This window comes from Siniperca chuatsi, linkage group LG13, assembly GCF_020085105.1.
Source record: "Siniperca chuatsi isolate FFG_IHB_CAS linkage group LG13, ASM2008510v1, whole genome shotgun sequence".
In the NCBI taxonomy this organism is placed as follows: Eukaryota; Metazoa; Chordata; class Actinopteri; order Centrarchiformes; family Sinipercidae; genus Siniperca; species Siniperca chuatsi.
This window is the reverse complement of record NC_058054.1, coordinates 19,511,383-19,530,048: the sequence shown is the minus strand read 5'-3', so window position 1 is coordinate 19,530,048 and position 18,666 is coordinate 19,511,383. Positions and strand designations below refer to the sequence as shown.

At 40.9% G+C, this 18,666-nt stretch overlaps 1 protein-coding gene across 2 annotated transcripts; it reads left to right on the top strand.

Annotated features, from left to right (window-relative positions):
- Positions 1-167: 167 nt before the first annotated feature.
- On the top strand, positions 168-18,666 carry ccdc18 (coiled-coil domain containing 18). 2 transcript variants are annotated; one of them, XM_044220318.1, is made up of 26 exons: positions 168-740; positions 930-1,122; positions 1,660-1,821; positions 2,067-2,173; positions 2,451-2,579; positions 2,859-2,955; positions 3,056-3,177; positions 3,374-3,653; positions 3,800-3,887; positions 4,370-4,587; positions 4,969-5,079; positions 5,355-5,486; positions 5,761-5,895; positions 6,057-6,131; positions 6,250-6,366; positions 6,493-6,660; positions 10,582-10,724; positions 11,595-11,758; positions 11,940-12,153; positions 13,306-13,405; positions 13,538-13,675; positions 14,953-15,093; positions 15,555-15,692; positions 16,352-16,795; positions 16,904-17,686; positions 17,938-18,666. In XM_044220318.1, exons 1-26 carry the CDS (start codon positions 640-642, stop codon positions 17,956-17,958), a joined length of 4,521 nt encoding a protein of 1,506 aa, XP_044076253.1. In that variant the 5' UTR covers positions 168-639; the 3' UTR covers positions 17,959-18,666. The 2 variants fall into 2 exon arrangements, with proteins under 2 accessions (XP_044076253.1, XP_044076252.1); XM_044220317.1 differs by having other exon boundaries at positions 6,054-6,131.

The following is an 18,666-nucleotide window of genomic DNA, read 5'->3' as shown; positions in this document are numbered from 1 at the left end:
TAGTTAATTTTCAACAATAGAGCTTCCTCAGCCTAAGCTACCGTTGTAAATTTGACAGTTCCAGTGCACGCGCCAGTGTTCGCGGCCACTGTCATTGACAACCCTGTCCACCAATCACTTCACAGACAGCTTCGTCTTATCCAATCACACAACGCGTTGTTAAGATGTGGGCGGAGACTAAAAAAACAAAATCTTCTGGCTACCTTGGCTTATACTACATCTACACTGGGAAACCTGGAAAGTTTTGTTCAACTAGAATTTCCAAATACATATTCGTCTGCTTTCATAGCGCAAGGACTACAAAATTTATATTTCATTCAAAACGTAAACGTTGTCTGTCCGTTTGGTAGTTTTTGCTCTAAAAACAACGATAACGTTAACTAGCTAGCCACCTGTTGATACAACGAGCATCTTTGTTTACATTTAGCGAGCGTAGCTATGCTAGCTAGTTTGCCATGATCTACTATAGCCACAGATGTTTTAAACGAAACGCTGTATTGATGAGTTAGTTGTCGGTGTTATGTACCTTTCCAAACATTCAGACAAGTTGGAAATGTTGATTGAGCAACTTAAAGCTAACCTCAGTAAGTCAACAAGCTGTTGATTAGCTGAAGTTAACATGTACTTATTATTAGTCTAATGTTTGAGAACGAGAAGAGTTTAATCGAAGATGTGCTCAGTTTGAGGAATCTGCTTCGATTGACGGATCTCAGCCTGCAAAGTGTGGGACAGAAACTGAGGTGAGCTAACTGCATGACATGAACACGCAGTCTACACCAGCTGTTGATAGCTACAAGACCACTTCTAACAGATACTACAGAGTAAACCTGCAGCCACCAGTTAAGGACATTACAAAGAGTTAGTAAAATGCTGTATTTGACCTCATCCTCTCTTGATTCCTTCACTCATTTTGCTATGGACACCTACAGTCAGTCAGAAGGACATGATGACAGGGTTGAGTGTGAGCAGAAGAGCCCTGATCGCCTGACCTTACAAGAACTGCAGGCACCTGATGTTCCTCCATCCCAGTCAGGCTGTGTTTGTCAGGAGAGGCCTCTCAGTAGGACGGCTGAGAGACGTGCTGTTGCTGGTAGTCTTAGCCCACCATCCTCCAACTCTTCGGTGAGAGACAAGATTGTGTGTGTGTGAAAAATCTAAGAGACAACCAGTCAGATATAGATATATACCTTGTCTTATGCTGTATACTGTTATTGGTGCATGTGTAGAGAACATATATTTGTTCCATCTTCCCACAACATTGGTGGATAGATGAATTAAAATTTTGTTCACTCAAACCACCTCTGTAGGTCATCAGATTATCCCCAGAGTGCATTTACATAGGTTAATTACATCAGTAGCAACAAATGAAGTGATATTATTACAGTTTTAAAGGATGTAAATGTGGTCTGTACAACAATCTGTGTTTGTTAGGGAAAGGGAAATCAGTTTTAATGTTTCCACCTCTGGTCCATTTTACTATAAGCTGTAAATGTAATATAGATAACCTCTACGCAAGATGCTTGATGATAAACAAGGCCAGGGTAACATCATAAAGGTAAAAAGTTTAAAAAAAAAAAAAAAAAAGGTAAATAGTAGAATACACCCCTCACCACAAACACACAGCTCTCATCCACACCTGTGTTCTACTTTTCTGTTCAGTCTGCCTCAGTCAAGGCCTGGTCAGTAGAGATGGAGTCTGTTTCTTCAAGGAAGAAGGCGGGCTGTGTGCGTCAGGAGAACGCCTGTCTGACCATGCAGGATGAGCAGCTCATCAGTGACCTTGATGCTATGCAGTATGAATTGGCCACCTCCAAGTCACAGGTATCATAATCAACCCTGTACAGATGATTTATGTGAATAAAGGTGCTGTAATCTTTAAGCGCTATATCTTGTGCTTCATCATGCAAATGAGTATAGTGTGATGTCAGTGTCCTTTTGTTTCAGTCTTTTGTTGAGGCATTGGCAAAAGAGAATTTTTTTCACTTGAAATAAAATATTAAAAATCTGTGATATAAACTAACAAAAACTGTATTGGATACATATACTTTATGTGTTTTCTTTTTTAGGTCAGACTCAGAGACCCCAGGGCTTGGGTTAAAAACAATGTGGCAGTCAAGAGTGAGCAGATTTGTCAGCTTCAAGCAGAGCTGGAGGCTCAAGCCGAAGAACTAAAGTAAGTCATGACCTCAACTTATACTTGTAATTGTAAATGTATTTATATACATCAGATACAAAATTGGTGTGAAGATTATGTAGAATGCTATGGGGTACAGTCAGTCTTTCATAATACTAGAATTGTCCTGTTGTCAGTACTCCTACTGAGGCAGGCTTGATTGTGACTTTTAATGATTTGCCTTTTATCTTTTATCTTTTTTCTTGAAACTGTCACACCAACCTCTAGTTGAACCTACAATTAATATCCTAACAGCCTATCCTTGTCTGTTTCCCAGGGCAGCAGAGCTGAGGGCAGAGTGTAGCCAGGAAGCAGCAGCTCACAGTGACATTTTGGTGGCGACTCTGACTGAGGAGCTGAGCACGCTCAGAGAAGAGCTGGACAACAAGACAGCATTGGGCAAACGGTGATGCCTTTATCTGGGCTTGACTTCCGCACACAATTTCATTTCATTAGAGTACAGTTTGCAGTTCATAACAGTGCTTTTAATATTTTGGGTAACAGCATGAACACCATATGAAATGCATCTACAATGTCTTTTGTCATATTTAAATATTTTTAATTGAACTACATGAAGGGATTGACTTGGGCCTCAAGTTGAAACACAAGCAGATATTCCATGTCTAATTTACAACATGATGACGTTATTGTTTTAGTACTTTATGTTCTACCTCATCCCTTACAGGGCTGAGCAACAAAGGAACCAAGCACTTCAAAATGCAGAGAAACTCAAAGAAGCCTTCAAAGATTATAAAGCTACCATTTCCATTAAACTTAAGAGGGTAAATATATATATATACAGTATAAGTATATCTGTTTTTTAATAACTCCTTTTTAATTGCATGTTGATGCCAAGAATGTGTTTTCATTTATGTTTTTAAGGTGATGGAGAGTGAGAGCAAACTGAAAGAGAGTCTTATTGAGTGTGACAGAGAAAAAGAAGAGTTGGAAATGAAGTGCACTGTGTTGGAGAGAGGAAAGGTAGAACAGAGCCAAACAATTAGGTATGCACGTGAGATTGATTGTCTCATCAATCAGTCTCACATTGTTTCTGTATATGGTTTTCTTAATATTTGTATGTAGAAACTGAAATATATTGGAGGATTTCTGATTTATCTTTATCAATCAAATCCTTCAGAAGAAATAGCTTTGCTGGTTAACACATTGTATCCACGATCTTCCCCCTCGTCCGCCTCCCAGCCAGCTGAAGGAGGAGGTGAGGCAGGCCAAGTCTGCAGCCAGTGGCCTCCAGGCTCAGCTGGAGGAGGCCGGACGAAAAGCTTTACATCTGGACCGGCAGCTTATGGAGCGGGGAGTGGAGTGCAGGGAACTGGTCTCTCTGCGCAAGGAGCTGGAAGACCTGCAGACTCTGACCCAGAGCCAGGAGCAGAGGGTGGCCCAGAGCCACAGAGAGACTCAGCAGAGCCAGGCGGAGCTGGCCAGCCTGGAGGCCTTACTGGCCCTGCTGCATCTACGAGAGGTCGAGAGGAATATATACACACAATCACACTGTCGTTTTGGTTTTGGTACCACAGTAACTGTCCAAAAGAAGTTGCCATATTTATCACTGATCTTGCGCAGGTGGTGGCATGTTTACTGTTGTCATATGTTATTTATTAATTTCAGGGTGGTGTGGGACCGCTGTGTGTCAGGCCCTGCATGTTGCCCCCAGTGGACTATTCAGGAACAGCACACCTACTGAAGCTAAAGCCAGGTATGCTGACAAACCTCTTGTGTACTTCATTACATCCTGTGTTATCTGTGCCTATTAACAGAGATTTTATTTTTTTAATTCAGGTTTGCCCTCTTTTTATACATCTGAAGATTCTACCTCTCCAGCATATTCCTTTTAATTAATTTCTATACACTAGTTTTTTACCCATCTTTTTTTTTTCTTCTTAGGGTGAAATTATAAAAGGACAAATAGTTTAATATCGTTAGGAGAGACTCATTCTGCATCCTTTTTTGCACTTGAGGTGTTTGTGTTGATGTCTCGGTCCAATAGGCTAAAGTAAGTTTGGGACCTGCCTTTCAAAGAAATTTTTTAAATCTTAAAAGAAACTTTATGCAACATGGCAATTTAGTTAATTACACAGCAAAGTATAAAAATGGCATTAGAGGGCAGGTACAGTATATACTTTCCCCTAATATGATAGAAAAACTAGAAGTATTCCTGTCCTTTATTTCTCCTTGCAGGCGAAGGCTACCAGCAGCTGCTGCGAGTGCTGCAGTCGAGGGAGGCTGAGCGGACCAAACAGAGCAGCCTGGTCGAGCGGCTTCAGGAGCGTCTGAGCAGAGCCCAAGAGGAGATCTCCTCCCTGCAGAGCTCCATGGCCCAGAGAGCCTCCCACTACCAGAGTCTCCACTCTGAGCTGCTGGACAAAGTCAGCCAAGCCACTGACACAGAGAAAGAGGTCATTTTTCAGATCTTCTCTTACAGTCATCACTTTTTCTTAATATTATTTCTGTCTTTGTTTTTGTCTCTTCCTTTTTTTTTTTTTTTTTTTTTTACTTTTGCACATAACCTGATTTTCTGCTTGAAGTAGATTAACATTCCTTCTTTGTACTCAGCTGTCTTACTGATAATTTATATAGAAGTTTCATGGCCATGGGTGTGTTATTTTCATGTATTTCACAACAACTTTCTCAGCCATCAAAAGTGAGGATATATACTGTCATTTTTATAAATGTTGTTGATGAAGTATGAATTATATTTTACCAAGCGTGAGAGCTAATAATTGGTTCTTACAGGTTCATTGCTGACAGCTGTTTGTTTTATCTCTGTTTCACTTCAGTTGAAAAGAAAAAGTGCACGTGTGGCTTCGCTGGAGAAACAGTTACAGGAGAAAACCTCGGCCTACGGTCAGGCTGCACTGAGGAACACTGAGCTGGAGAATCAGCTACTGGTACTGGTAACACATACACGCACACATTTGTTTTTTCACGTTTTTGTCATGTTTCTTATTTTTTCCCCTGATGACATCATGAAGCCACTTCCAGACATGAAGAGCTAAGAGATTTGGTCATGATTCAAAACCCTTCCTGACATGGGTCATGGGTCATAATTTGTACATTCTGAATGTATTCTCTGTTTGCTAGCTATTGCCTGTACCACAAATCCACTATTTACACATCTTATAGAATCCTTTTTATTTGATTTTTTTCCTTTTTCTAAATACAGGAGAAAGCCAGCACCCTTCAGCATTACCAGTCACTGATGACCAAAAAGCAAAGAGAGTACCAGCAGTCTTTGGAGAAGTGTAAAAAATCTCAATCTCAACAATTCACGGAGCAACAGCACAGGATAGAAATGGTGATCTACAACTGCATCTTTGTCTCGCTCTCTTTCTCTCCACTGAACTTCCAGTGTACTTCTGCCACACCCCTCTGTTGCTTCGTTTCATCAGCTACAAAGTAATTCATGTCAAGTATGATTTCAGTTAATTTGAACCTAGAAACTGGCGTAGAAGGAGCTGGAGAGAATTTGTGCCCTGAGTTAGTAAAACAACACCCACTGTGACCATATATTTAAAATAGTAAAAGTGATATTACCTGCAGTAGGTAACAGTGTTTTCTCTCTTCTGCAGTTGCAGTTGTCTGTGGAGGAGGCTCAGTCTCGGGTGTTGGAGATGGAGCAGGAGCTGAGCTCGCTCCAAGGGGAGCGAGATGAGGCTCAGAAAGCGGCTCTCCTGCTGCAGAGCTCTGTGGACCAACTCACACAGGTCAGGACATGTAGGACCATATTGGTGCATCTTTTTTGCCTTCACTGGGTAAAGCACAGGAGCCATTTCAGACTTAAGTTAAAGGCACAACAACTATAATTTAACCCAGGTGTATATACTGTACTGTTTATATATGGACAATTTTGATTAAATTTCAGCAGAAGCAGGTTGAAGGAAGACACAGTGAGGAGTTGCTGCAGAGCTTCAAAGAGCAGGCGGCTCAGTCCGCCACCAAGGTTTGTACAAAGACCTGGTCACCATAGACAAACACAAATAAACTCGATTTAACTGTACAAAAACATCTGGCAGAATTCATGAAGTATGCTCCATCCATGACTTCTGTTTGTGCATCAGGTCTGTGAACTACAGTCGTCTCTGTCGGCGTGTAGAGAGGAGCTGAACATATACCTGCAGCAGATGGAGGAGGTGAAGAAGAACTATGAGAGTGAGCTGGAGAAGAACAATGACAAGGTACAGTGTTACATACAATGAGACTGTCTCAGTTTGAATTTATACGCACTTCTATCTTTGATCCTCTATTGTTTATGCAAAGCCCACTTCTCAGGCTGACCTTCTCCCCTGTTCCTCCCTCCTCAGGTGTCCTCTCTGCAGGAGAAGCTCCACAGTGCTGGCCTGGTTTGTCAGAGCTCCAGTGAGCAGAACCTGCAGCTGCAGCTTTCTCTCCAGCAGCAGCAGACCATGCTGACTGAGAGCGCTGCTCACATCTCTGAACTGGAGGAGAGTCAGAGCCAACTGCAAACACAGGTAAGTTCGAGAAAACCAAAAACTCTTTTAAATACCCGCTAAACAAGAGAACAAGAATGTACATCTGAAAATACATATAACACATCACGGAGTATATTTGAGTTATCTAGAATATTTAGTGACACTAACAGGAATCCATTGTTTCGAGTGATTACTTTAAGACATTTCTGGAGCAGGGCCAGATTAATTTGCAGCAGGGTCCTGGGGAAGAAATGTGCTGTGGGCCCCTATTGATGATTGTTTATCCCACTTTCTGTGAATTAGTTAGTTATTAGTTTTTGGTAATTGTATTATTTATACATTTAGTTAGGAAAATACAGCATATAAACACAGAATAAATTGATATAATAAAGGCCTTTTCAAAACTAGATTTTAACTTGTTCATACACCTAGGTTACATGTAAGACTACAAGTAACACATTTGCTTGCTCTGTAATAGTAATTTTATTGGGGTGCCCCAGTAGCTTACCGGGTAGTGCATGGACCACATATCAAGGCTGAGTCCCTACCGCAGCAGCCAATTCAGGATTGGTTTTGAATCCTTTCAAATCCCACAATTCTCTCCATCTGTTGAATGACCAACCAAGGTCGCCCGTGCTCTATCAGTGAGTGTCCCTTTTATTTATTTATTTTGTTCTTCGGTCAATTCTTTTCTTTTTCTCTTTGCTGATCCTGCCCCTGTATCATCTATAACCACAAAATATAACGTCAAAAGTAAAATTCTCTAAAGAAAAATCTCCTCCTGCTTCCATTTTAACTGGCTAACGTACTACTCACTGCAAAACTTTGCCTGGGAAAATGTAAACATAGGCTCTCCTGGTCTGCGTGGTGTGTGCCGTAAATCGTTTCGTCTGATTTCACGGGGAATCGGACCCGGTGACAGGCATTAAGAATAACAATAGCCAATCTTCTCGCTGATGGTCTCGTTTGCTTATGTAGGTCATATAGAGGCATCGGTATTAAATTGATAACCAGTTAAGAACTCCTTGTAGTAACTTTTTAAAGAGCAACTTGCAAGTTGGAGACCCCAGTGAATCAATGTGTAGGAAAATGATGTAGAAACTAGATTTTCAAAAAGATTTACATATACTGTATATACACTACAGTAACTTGTAGAGTTGTTTTTGTAAGAGAGTTTTACTTCTGCATTAAAAAAGATGTACTGGATGTGACGTAACAAAAGGGAGTGCGGCCAAGTTAGCTCCATTTTATCATTAAGAAGTCTGGATCCCAACGCTGGTTTCGACACTGAAGAGGTTGAAAATGTATATTCATACGCATATGACGGACCACAGCCTTATAATTATGTTAGGTGTCCGAGAGACCAGGAACAGACCAGGATTAGAAAAAAGTTAGCAAACTTCTTTCTACGAGTCTGGGGACAATGACTCCCTTTTGTTATGTAATATGATGCATTGTTGAAAAAAAGAGTGTTTTTAAGAGCATTGCTCAAAAGGCTACTTTTTCCTAAAGCATAAACAATTAACAATTACAACAATAACAATTAAAACATAAAAAAAAAATTCTGCTTTAACTTTTCAAATGGTCATTTTCAGGAAGGTCAAGTATAAATTTATTTAAAAAATTCAACCTGCATGTTGCTCTCTGGCTCCTGTAATTTCTGTCTATACTGTGCCTCAGTGGTGCATACAGTATTACCAAACACATTTTCAGTTAATCAATTACCACAAACTAGATTTGGAGAGCTGGTGTGTCTTCTCTGAGACAGAGAGAAGTATTGATGCCATGAACACAGTGTTACATGTTGAGCAGCCGTGAAGCACTCTCCCTTTAATAATCTATGTTATGTATTATAGGGCGTTTGTGGTTAGATATATTATGAAATTTGTGGAAATGATGTGTCTGTAATATTTGCAATATTTTGGTGTAGAAAGAAGTTCAGCAGTGTCTCCAGCTCTCTTTGGCAGCAGAGTGAACATAGTGTGTCCTCGCTAGGCAGCAGTAGGTCTCACTGAGTTGGTATCTTGCCAAGGTTTTTTTTTTTTTTTTTTTTTTAGTTTAGGCTCAGTCACAATATTCACATAATCAGTTTTCACCTCCTTCCAATAAGTCTGATATGTGTCTTTCTGAGGATAATTAGTTTTTGGTCTTTTTAGTTATCCTGTCCATTAATTTAAACATATTGTGGTCTGGAACATCATTATTTTGTTTTGTTTTTTAGGTTTACAGCCAGAGCCCACATGTAACAAATTTTTGTGATGTGTCCAAGGCTTCCTAACCCCAGTTCTTACATCTCTACATTGGTTCCCAGTAAGCCACAGAATTGATTTAAAGTCTTATTACTTATTTGTAAATCTCTACAGGGAGTTGGCCCTAAATATATGACTGATATGCTTGAGCAATATAACCCTGCGAGACCTCTTAGATCACTGGGGAGTGGACTGCTAGTGGTGCCTAGGGCAAAATCTAAACAAGGAGAAGCAGCTTTTAGTCTTTCTGCAGCACAGCGCTGGAACCGACTGCTTGGCGGTCTTAGGAATGCCCCAGTCATTGCAGTTTTTAAATCCAGACTGAAAATCTTTTTCTTCTCAAGCATTTTTAAAGGCCCAGTGTGCAGGATTTAGTGGCATCTAGTGGTGAAGTTGCAGATTGCAACCAACTGAATACTGCTCGGCTGCCAAGCGTGTAGGAGAACAGTGGGCGTGAAAAATGCGAAAGGCCCTATCTAGAGTCAGTGTTTGGTTTGTCTGTTCTGGGCTACTGTAGAAACATGACGGTGCAACATGGCGACCTCTGTGGAAGGGGACCCGCTCCTTATGTAGATAAGAACGGCTCATTCTAAAGTAATGAAAACACAACAAGTCTTATTTTCAGGTGATTATACACTAATGAAAACATACTTATGAATATTATATTCCATTTCTGCCAGTAGCTCCTTCTAAATGTTACACACTGGACTTTTAACTAAATGGTTTTTTAGAACCCGAGGCCTTATTATCATTGTATTATTATTACTATTTTAAAGTTTTTTATTTATTTTTATTATTTTACTCTTTTTTTCTTATTTTTTAATTTAATTTCTATATAGATTTATCTCTTTTATATTGCTCTTTTTAATTGTGTTGTTTTAACTTTGAATTTAGTTATTTTAACTTCTCTGTACAGCACCTTGAATCTACCTCTGTGTATGAAACGTGCTTTATAAATAAAACTGCCTTGCCTTCCAGTAAGCCATCATTAGCGGGTGAGAGGAAAACCATATCAGGAGGATTTTCATTTCTTTGACTAGGTCACAGTCCATCTTCTCTGTGATGGAGTTTACTCATTCTTAATGGTGCATTGCAGCTTCACTATAAGCATTTCCACATTTTATTCTGCTAAGATTAGAAATTCAGCAAAGTCTCACTTTTTGTGTATCAAAGTAAAACAGGGGGGAAAAGGCTCAAGTTGCTTCTAATTAGCAAAGATTGAACATTGTTATTGAAGCTTAACTTTGCATTAGCAAATGGAAGCGTTTAAAGAGCAGCAGATAAATTTAGGTGTGGCTGTACTCTAACATGCAGATATGCAAACTTACTGATACACTCTGCACGTATCACAAACTTGTGGTAAATCTGTATCATTTCTTGAGGGTTTGAGCAGTTTGAGCTTGTGATTTCATTTATAGTTCAGCACATTTTAGCAGCAGGTCATACTTTCTGTCCTTCACAACAAACAGAGCACAATGGTCTCCATTCAGCAAGCAGAGTCGTACAAGGACAGTAACCTGGAGCCTCTGTGTACATGAAAGTCTGATCTGGGTTACAATATATACAATACAATATTTTTATTGTTTTGAGTAGTAGGTCAGGTTTCCAGTTTAGTACTATAGAACAGAAAAATAAGCATGAAATGAATGTCCTGTTTGTTTTCATTTATGAGGAAAGTAAAGATGAATGCTAAAGTTGTGTCTGTCTGTAGGTGTCCAGCCTGGAGCAGCAGCTGGAACGAGCCCGAGCCGCTCTGCAGGATGAGGTAAGGAACAGAGAGCAGGACGCCCAGGAGAAAGACAAGGACCTGCAGGAGATCAACCAGCGGAACACACAACTCTCCGAGTCTGTTAGGTAAGAACACCTTTTGGGAGCTTTTAGGTATTACGACCATAATTGTTGACTTAACCACCGTTTTAAGACAAAACTGTGTCACCAGTGCTGTAACAGAATCATTTAGTATATCACATTCAATACCAGATATTTTGAAATTACATTAGTTCACACTTTCTCAGTAGTTTTTTGTTGATGGTATTGCAATATTTTCCCAAACTTGTAGTAATAAGTGTAGTTTCCCATCATTCACTGTTGCTACTATTCAATGCAAATTGTATAGGGCTTTTGTTAGTGACTATTTTCTGACAAAATATTCTTGCGGTCATGCTTTTCTTTTTCAAAGGCAATCAAAAGCCTCAACAGTCTGTGAGACAGTCTTATGATTACACCACATCCCATTTGCCTATAGGCATGACACCCCCCCCACCCCATGAATGTTTATATATAAATGATCTTACTTGTTCGAGACTGGGAGATAGAAGCCTGATGTAGTTGGAGTCATTTCATTCTGTAGGGCTGCTGGTTACTTTAATTTTTGTAACATTTTAAAAGCTCCAAAGCAAAAGCATGTTGGTTGTTTAAATGTGCTATCAAAAGGCATGTTTGCTTAGCTCAGTTTAGCTACTCTAACAGTTCTGGAGGGATTTCCTTCTCTCCAAGTCTACGATGGGAGCCGTACTCACATTGAGGTGAGGAAATGGACATGTTGCATGTTGGTCAAATGGTAAAGAATGCAATGTGTACACTGCTTAATGCTTTTTTTCTGCAGCATGTCTTCCCTTTATTGCAGCACAAAAACACATTTGTTTGATTCATTTAAGACTTTGAATTGCTGTACGAATATACTGATTATTGTTTTACGTGTTTTTCTCCTCGTGCTTTCTGCAGCCATCTGACATCAGAGATGACGAAGTGTCGAGGGGAGCTGGTGTCTAAAGAGTCGGAGCTGCAGCGTCTGAGGAGGGACATCGCTGTCAAGACGTCTCAGATCAGCCGCATGGAGGAAAACCTGCAACGCATGAAGAGCCAGCTCAACAGCAAGAGTGACATGGGTATGTTACACTAGGAGATTTCAGTTTCTGTTGTTTTGCAGAGAAGAGACAGTTGAAGCCAGAACTACACATACATCAAACTAAGATTTCAAAATCTGAATCTCCACTCTCTATGTGCTCCTTCACTTGCTCGCTTTCTCTAAGTAACTTTTTTGTTTCTTTCTTTTCTTGCCCCTCCCAGTGGCGGATCTGGAGGAGACGCTCCATCGTTGTGAGGCTGACAAGCTCAACTGTGTCCAGCGGGTCAAGATCCTGGAGGGACAGCTTCAGATGGTGCGGGGAGAGTTGGCTGACACTCTGAAGCAACTACAAGAACTCAGGGATGTTCTGCAAAGAACCCAAGCTATTGCAGATGAGCGGCAAGCCTCGGTGGAAAAACTGACTGTCAAACTTAGGTGAGGATACCCTCATGTGAAATATCCTTCTGCGCACAGGGACAAGGGACAAGCCCCAGATGGAGACAACATCCATGTGCTGTTGCTCAGATAAGATCCTCATCTGTGTTTGAAACAATATCCACATTGTATCACAAACACACCAATAGACACACACACACACACACACACACACACACACACACACACACACACACACACACACACACACACAGTTATGGAGCCTGTTACTGTTCCAGTGTCCCACTTAAAGTCTCACACTTTGACTGTATGTCTTCTAGGTAATGTCCTTTCTATTCTGGCTGTTCTCAGATGGAATAATGACATTGTGTACATTTTTACTGAGGAAATCCTCTTCTGTTTAAGATGTAATAATATGAAATTCTGATTATTATTTTTAAGGCGTTTTCCTTATTATCCAAGGTGGAACTTGTGTAATGTGTCATGTAATTTGTTGGGACCGATTTACACAATATGCTCTGGTTTTGTGATGTGATATTTTTCTTTTTAAAACATATCACTGACACAGATTAAACCTGTGGTAATTTGAATCACATACGCTGTGTAACACACTGTGTGCAGCTGTTGTACTTCAGGCACTCAACTGGACGTACACTCATGTCATGAATGAATAATTTTCTTGTCTAAAAGAAGAAAAAAAACAGGATGCTACATGTTTCGGTTCATTACTCATCATTCGTTCCTATTAGATTTTCTTTAGTGTTATTGTCTTTCAGAGCACAGGGATTAGCAGGGACATGCCAATGCCTGAGACAGAAACGCTCTTTAAAGAAGAACATACAGTTGTCAAGATCTAGGTTAAAGTCATGAGTTCCTTTACACACTAAAAGGCACTGAAATGAGTTACACCCTTAGGCACATTGTAAGTACTCAAACCAAAGGTCAATCTAAAAATGTTCAAGAATAAACTCCTATAGAAAGTCTGAAATCATGTTCCCTGTATTTGGCCCTGCAAGAATCACAGTTATATCTGCCATTCAGAGGATACTCCCAGTCTTGTTTCTTCAAGTTACTCGTGTGTTTTTACAAATATTAATTAGATAGGTATCTGATAAACTATTCAATAAAAGTGTGTGTGTGTGTGTGTGTGTGTGTGTGTGTGTGTGTGTGTGTGTGTGTGTGGCTTCACAGTGAGACCCAGAGGGAGTTGGAGGAGAGAACTCACGAGGTCTTAGAGATGGACAATGCACTGAAGGAAAGACAGGGGGAGCTCCAACAGAGAGCACAGCTGGTACAACAAGCACAAACACAATAGTATCTTTCATTTAATTAGCAGAATATGTTTTGCTGCCATCTCTCTCCTCTCATTTTTTGTGTTTTTTAAAAAAAATTTCTTTCCCCCCGGCCCTCCCGTCGTCCTCAGCTGGGCCAGCTGGAAGTGGCCATCAGAGAGCACAAACAGGAGATGGAGAAGAAGGTGGAGTCTCTGCAGCAGAGCCTGGAGGCCAGAGAGAGAGCGCTGAGAGACACACAGAGGGAGCTCACAGACAGAAACATCAAGGTCAGGAGTCACAGAATAAGAGGGCAAAACATGTGAGGAAATGTTTTCATGTGTCACTGTGAGTCAACTCAGCCTCAACAGACATTTCAAGAAGAACCACTGAGAAAACAACATAACCAACAGGATCAAGTTCTCTCATAAATATATGACATAAATATCCTTAAACACCCTTTGAGTTATCATTGCACAGTGTGTTGTGCTGCAGGTGGCTCATAATGATGTCTGTTGATAAATATATCAAAGCAATAAAAAAAATCTAAATAGTTATATATTCAGATATTACCTCCATCTTTCTTCAAAACATACAGAGTAAGAAGAGACATATATACTACACACCAATTACCCTCCATCTTTTACTCCATCACTTTTTAAATGAAATTATAAATTAAATGAAATTAGCCAAATTGAATTAAATTTAGAATGTGATTAAATTATATATATATATATATATATATATATATATAATTTAAACATTCAAATGAATTTAAAAAATCAATTACATTTAAAATTATCTTGTAAAATCGATAGATTTCATTAACAAAGGTTTTACATATTACATAGTACATTTTGTCAAAAATTTCATATATGATCCAAAGATCAATATTCTTCATCCTTTGATGGGGTAATTCAAATTTTACAGGTGATCCGTTGATGGCCATAAAGCTTTCTTCAGAGTTTCTTAAGCATAGACTGTTTAAAAGAAGGTATTAAGTCAGGACTGATCCGCCCCTTATTTTTGGATTTTCTCCTAACTCCGCCAGTTAGGAGCTACTTTTAGCCTGAAGATGTTTTGTGAATACGGCTGTACGCCTGTTTACTGTCAGCTGTAATATGAGATCATCAGACCATACGATATGAAATGTTAATCAAACACTGTCAGCGACACAGCTAAGCCCTGATTATACAAAGGGTGTATAAATGTTTGCACACCTGCATTTTGCATTTATTTAGTGTTGTATCTTCATAAAATGAAACAATATAATTTTGTGTGGCCAAATAATCTCATCTAATTTTTGTTTACTACTTGAGTCTAATAGATCATATTTAATATCATAATAATTATCTTGTGTCATAAAAGCCGTTTTGAAAATTCTCTTTCAAAACCGGTGCCGCAAATTGTGTGTTTACTCAGGAGATGTACTGCTTTGGTTCAGAGCAGTTCATAGAATGATTAAATGAATTCAGACACTTACCTGAAATAAGATGTGATGTAATGTAGATCATCAGACTGTAGACTGATCATATGTGCGTGTGTGTATTTGTGTTTGTGGAGTTAGGAGTCCCAGGAGCTCAGCCAGCAGCTGCGAGTGTGCCAGCAGAAACTTCAGACTTCACTGAAAGAGCTTGAAGAGACTCAACGTCAATGTGAGACTTTGACCAGAGAGCTGGATGCCACCAAGCTGCACACCAAAGAGAAGGTAAAGTCAAACTCGCAATTTATTATTATTTAATCGCTCATATTTAAGTTATTCAGTGCATAACTTGGTGGCCCGAAGTGAACCTTGATGATTGTTGTTTACCTACTGACTTTATTTGTCTCGTAGGCGTTGCCTGACATACAAAACAAAATGCATTGTAGCAAGTAAACTGTTCTCAAAATGTATCGTCTGTTATGAAATACTGTGACTTGTTTAGATACTGCCAGATTATTATGGCAGTATTATTATTAAGTATGTGGGATAAGTTCAGACTTCATTGGAAACAACAGGAAACGTCTCACACCATTGGTAGAATTCATTTGTGTTAAGGGTAAATAAAAGAAAAAATACTTGTTGAGATGGACATCATTTGCTCTGTACATCTGTTGCACACCTACTACTACTACTACTACTACTACCAGTAATTTGTCCGTTGTGTGTGTTTGTGTATGTCTTTGCAGGAGGTCCAGCTGTGTAGCGTGGAGGAGGAGCTAGCACTGAAGGAGGCACGCTGGCTGCAGTTGGAGGCCGGGCTGCAGACCACAGTCACCTCTTTAGAGCAGGAGCTGGAGCTGGAGAGGGAGCAGCACAGCAAGGAGGTACAGTAGCTGCCGAGGCTTCGAGACTGGTGTCATCTTCCTCCATCTAATGCATCAAATCAGTCTATTAAAATATAGACATCTAAACAAATCTGTTGAGACAAGTCCTTAAAGTAGATTTTTTTGACTAGAAAAAAAAAGTGGCTGGTGAGAGGGAAACCACGATGTTGTAGTGCAGGTTTTAGTTGTTCTGCAAGACATGGCTCGTGGCTAAGCCTTTGATCCAATTTATGATCTTGTTCTGCAAAATTCCTTATCTGTCAGTATGCTTTCTGTTTGTCTCTCTCGTAATAAAGGTCTTGTGGGTTTTGGATCTGCCTCACTGGTCGTCACTGATGAGCCTCTTTGTGTCTGTTTCTGTCTGATTTCTTTTCCTCTTTTTTCCGCAAACATCACCAACACTGTGTGAGTTCCTTATTTTTTCCCATTTTGAGTTTCTCTTCTTATTACCTCATCTCTACCACACGCAGCTGACAACATGGTAATTCCTGCCGATATTTGTGATGGTGCTCCTTGTTTACTCTCTTGTCCTGCTACAACCTTTGGGCTTACCTGAATACTTCAAAAGGAGGTGGAACATATTCTTATCAGAGCAGCGTATCAAGCTGCATATCAGCTTATAAACTAATCTCAACTGTCTGTTTTCTCTCCCTCCCCAGCTGGAGGCCCTGCAGCAGACTCGAGGCCAGCTCCTCAAAGTCTCTGAGCAGATCTCCTCCACCATGCGCTCGTCCCAGGAGCAGCTCGCCACTAAACTTCAGCAGTGCCAGAACCAGCTGGAGCAAGCCAAGGCCCAGTGCGATCAAACCAAAACCCAGCTGGAGCAAACTAAGACTGAGTTGGATCGCACCCGGAACCAAGCCAGTCACCTCCAAACACAGAGAGACCAGACTCAGACCCAGCTCCTTCAGAGTAAAGCTCAGCTGGAGCAAAGCAGGATTCTGTATGAGCAGACCAGAGCCCAGAACAGTCACCTCCATGCCCAGCTCGAGCAGCTCAGCGCCCAGCTAAATCAAGCCGGAGTCCAGGCCGCCCAGCTCCAGACTCAGCTCCAGGCCTCTGAGAAGTCCATAGAGACCTTCAACGAGTCCCTGCTCATCAAGGTAGAGTTCTTTTAGAAGTGTGAGTGTAATGAAAGTTGCGTTATAGAAGGGTATCTGTGAATTTCTTCTCAGTATTCTGTCAAAGTTTGTGTTCTTGGCTCCCTACAGGAGTCTGAGGTGACCCGTCTCCAAGCCAGGATCTCCAGTCTTGAGCGAGCTGCTGACTGCCAGCATCTGTGCCATCACACACACTCCCTCCCTGCACTGCACCAATTCAAACGCTCCCCAGAGCGCTCCTCCTATGTTCACTCCCCTCCTTCCTCCCCCAAAAATCCTCAGACAGCTGGTGTCCCCTCTTCTAAACCCGCTCACTCGCCTCGCCTCCTCTCCCCAACGCACACACAAACTTGCTCATCACCCCCAGCTCACACATACCTTCAGTCCACCTCGGCCCCTCATCTGTCTAACCAAACTGAGAGCCACCAAACTTGCGAATGGCTGCAGAGCAGCAGTATTGACTCCTCCCTGGATCTCCCTCTGAGCCTGAAGGCCACGCTGAGGGAGGCTTTGCGCAAGCAGCCGTGGGAGTCCTCCTCCCCCTCCATCTCCTCTTTCCCGGACACAGTGGACCACAGCTGGCAGGGCCTGAGCGCCATGGAGGCCACAGCAACCTCTGACCTCTCCTTCAACCCCCTCACATACATGGCGCACAAGCAAGATGACAGAAACCTCGACATGGAAGCTTCCTCGATGCAGGAGGGAGATGACGAGCAGACGAGTGAGTCGAGGATGGAGTCTGTGTGCACTCCGGTGGGTCAGGAGGTGGATGTGGATATGAGTTCACTGACAGGGATGCTGAGGTTTGTTAATCAGACGTTAGCCATGCAGGAGGACCCTTCTTTATGGAGATCCACAGTGCTATCAGAGACTGGGCGCAGTCTCACACTCCAGGTAACAACCCCACCCCCTGTCTGACATATACAGTGATTAGTCAGTTAATCAATTAGCCGATCAACAGGAACTTAATCTGCAACTATTTTGATAATTGATTGATAGACTAAATCATTCGAGAATAATTGGCAGATTAATCAGTTAGTTGCAAACCTATAATGATGATAAAAAAAGTCATAGCATTAGCAAGTGGCTAGCCAATATTGTATCTTTGGTGTGTTACTGATGCACGTTTCCTTTTCCCTTTTTAGAGGGACGTCGAGGAGACATGAAGCTGTGTTGCCATGGAGACGTCAGAGAGGAGAAGAGCTGTTTAAATTGGTGTCATCCTTGTGTGTCAGAGTACATGTAATACAGTCCTACATTGATTAACTTCTCTCATTGAGTCTGTCCCTTTGGTGTGTGTTGTTGAAATCAAGCTGCAGCATTGTCTGTCAGGGAAAAGATAAATGATGAGTTTAGATGACCACTACTTTCCAGTCTGTAAATGATGTTGTGCATTTCATCATAACCGATATTTATATATTTTTACACAATTTTAAATAAGCTAAGTGAATAAAAGATGTTTTTTATAGTATTTTTCCTTTCCTTGCATATGTTGTGTTTTATGTTTGTCTACCACTGTGATTCTTAGTTATTCTCCAGAGAAATGTAAAGCCCTGCTTTCACTAACATCTGTTTGGATGTTCCCATGCTGCTGGTGACTGCAGGGTCGTGTTACCAGAACAACTGGCAGCTCCCTGTTCAAGAAAAGAATTTTTGGCTCAGTACCGTGGAGGGGGTCATGCTGAATCTAATACAGACTCACGCTGGTTAAATTGGATTTGGCACTCTTGTGTGGTTTACATAACGAGAACATCAGAAATGTTTGGTTTCTGGGGAGTTTTAGGATGAGTTTTACTTCTTTAGGCTGTTTTTACTCATCACATTAAGTGCTAGTATGACTATTTGTATGAGTTAATAAAGATTTATAGATGTAA

What these genes read in the sequence shown, in the direction of transcription:
- ccdc18 (XM_044220317.1), top strand. Translation starts at nt 640, where the DNA reads ATGTTTGAGAACGAGAAGAGTTTAATCGAAGATGTGCTCAGTTTGAGG. An exon ending in CACCATCCTCCAACTCTTCG is followed by an intron (nt 1,123 to 1,659) that starts GTGAGAGACAAG and finishes TTTTCTGTTCAG; the next exon opens with TCTGCCTCAGTCAAGGCCTG. An exon ending in CAACTCTCCGAGTCTGTTAG is followed by an intron (nt 10,725 to 11,594) that starts GTAAGAACACCT and finishes TGCTTTCTGCAG; the next exon opens with CCATCTGACATCAGAGATGA.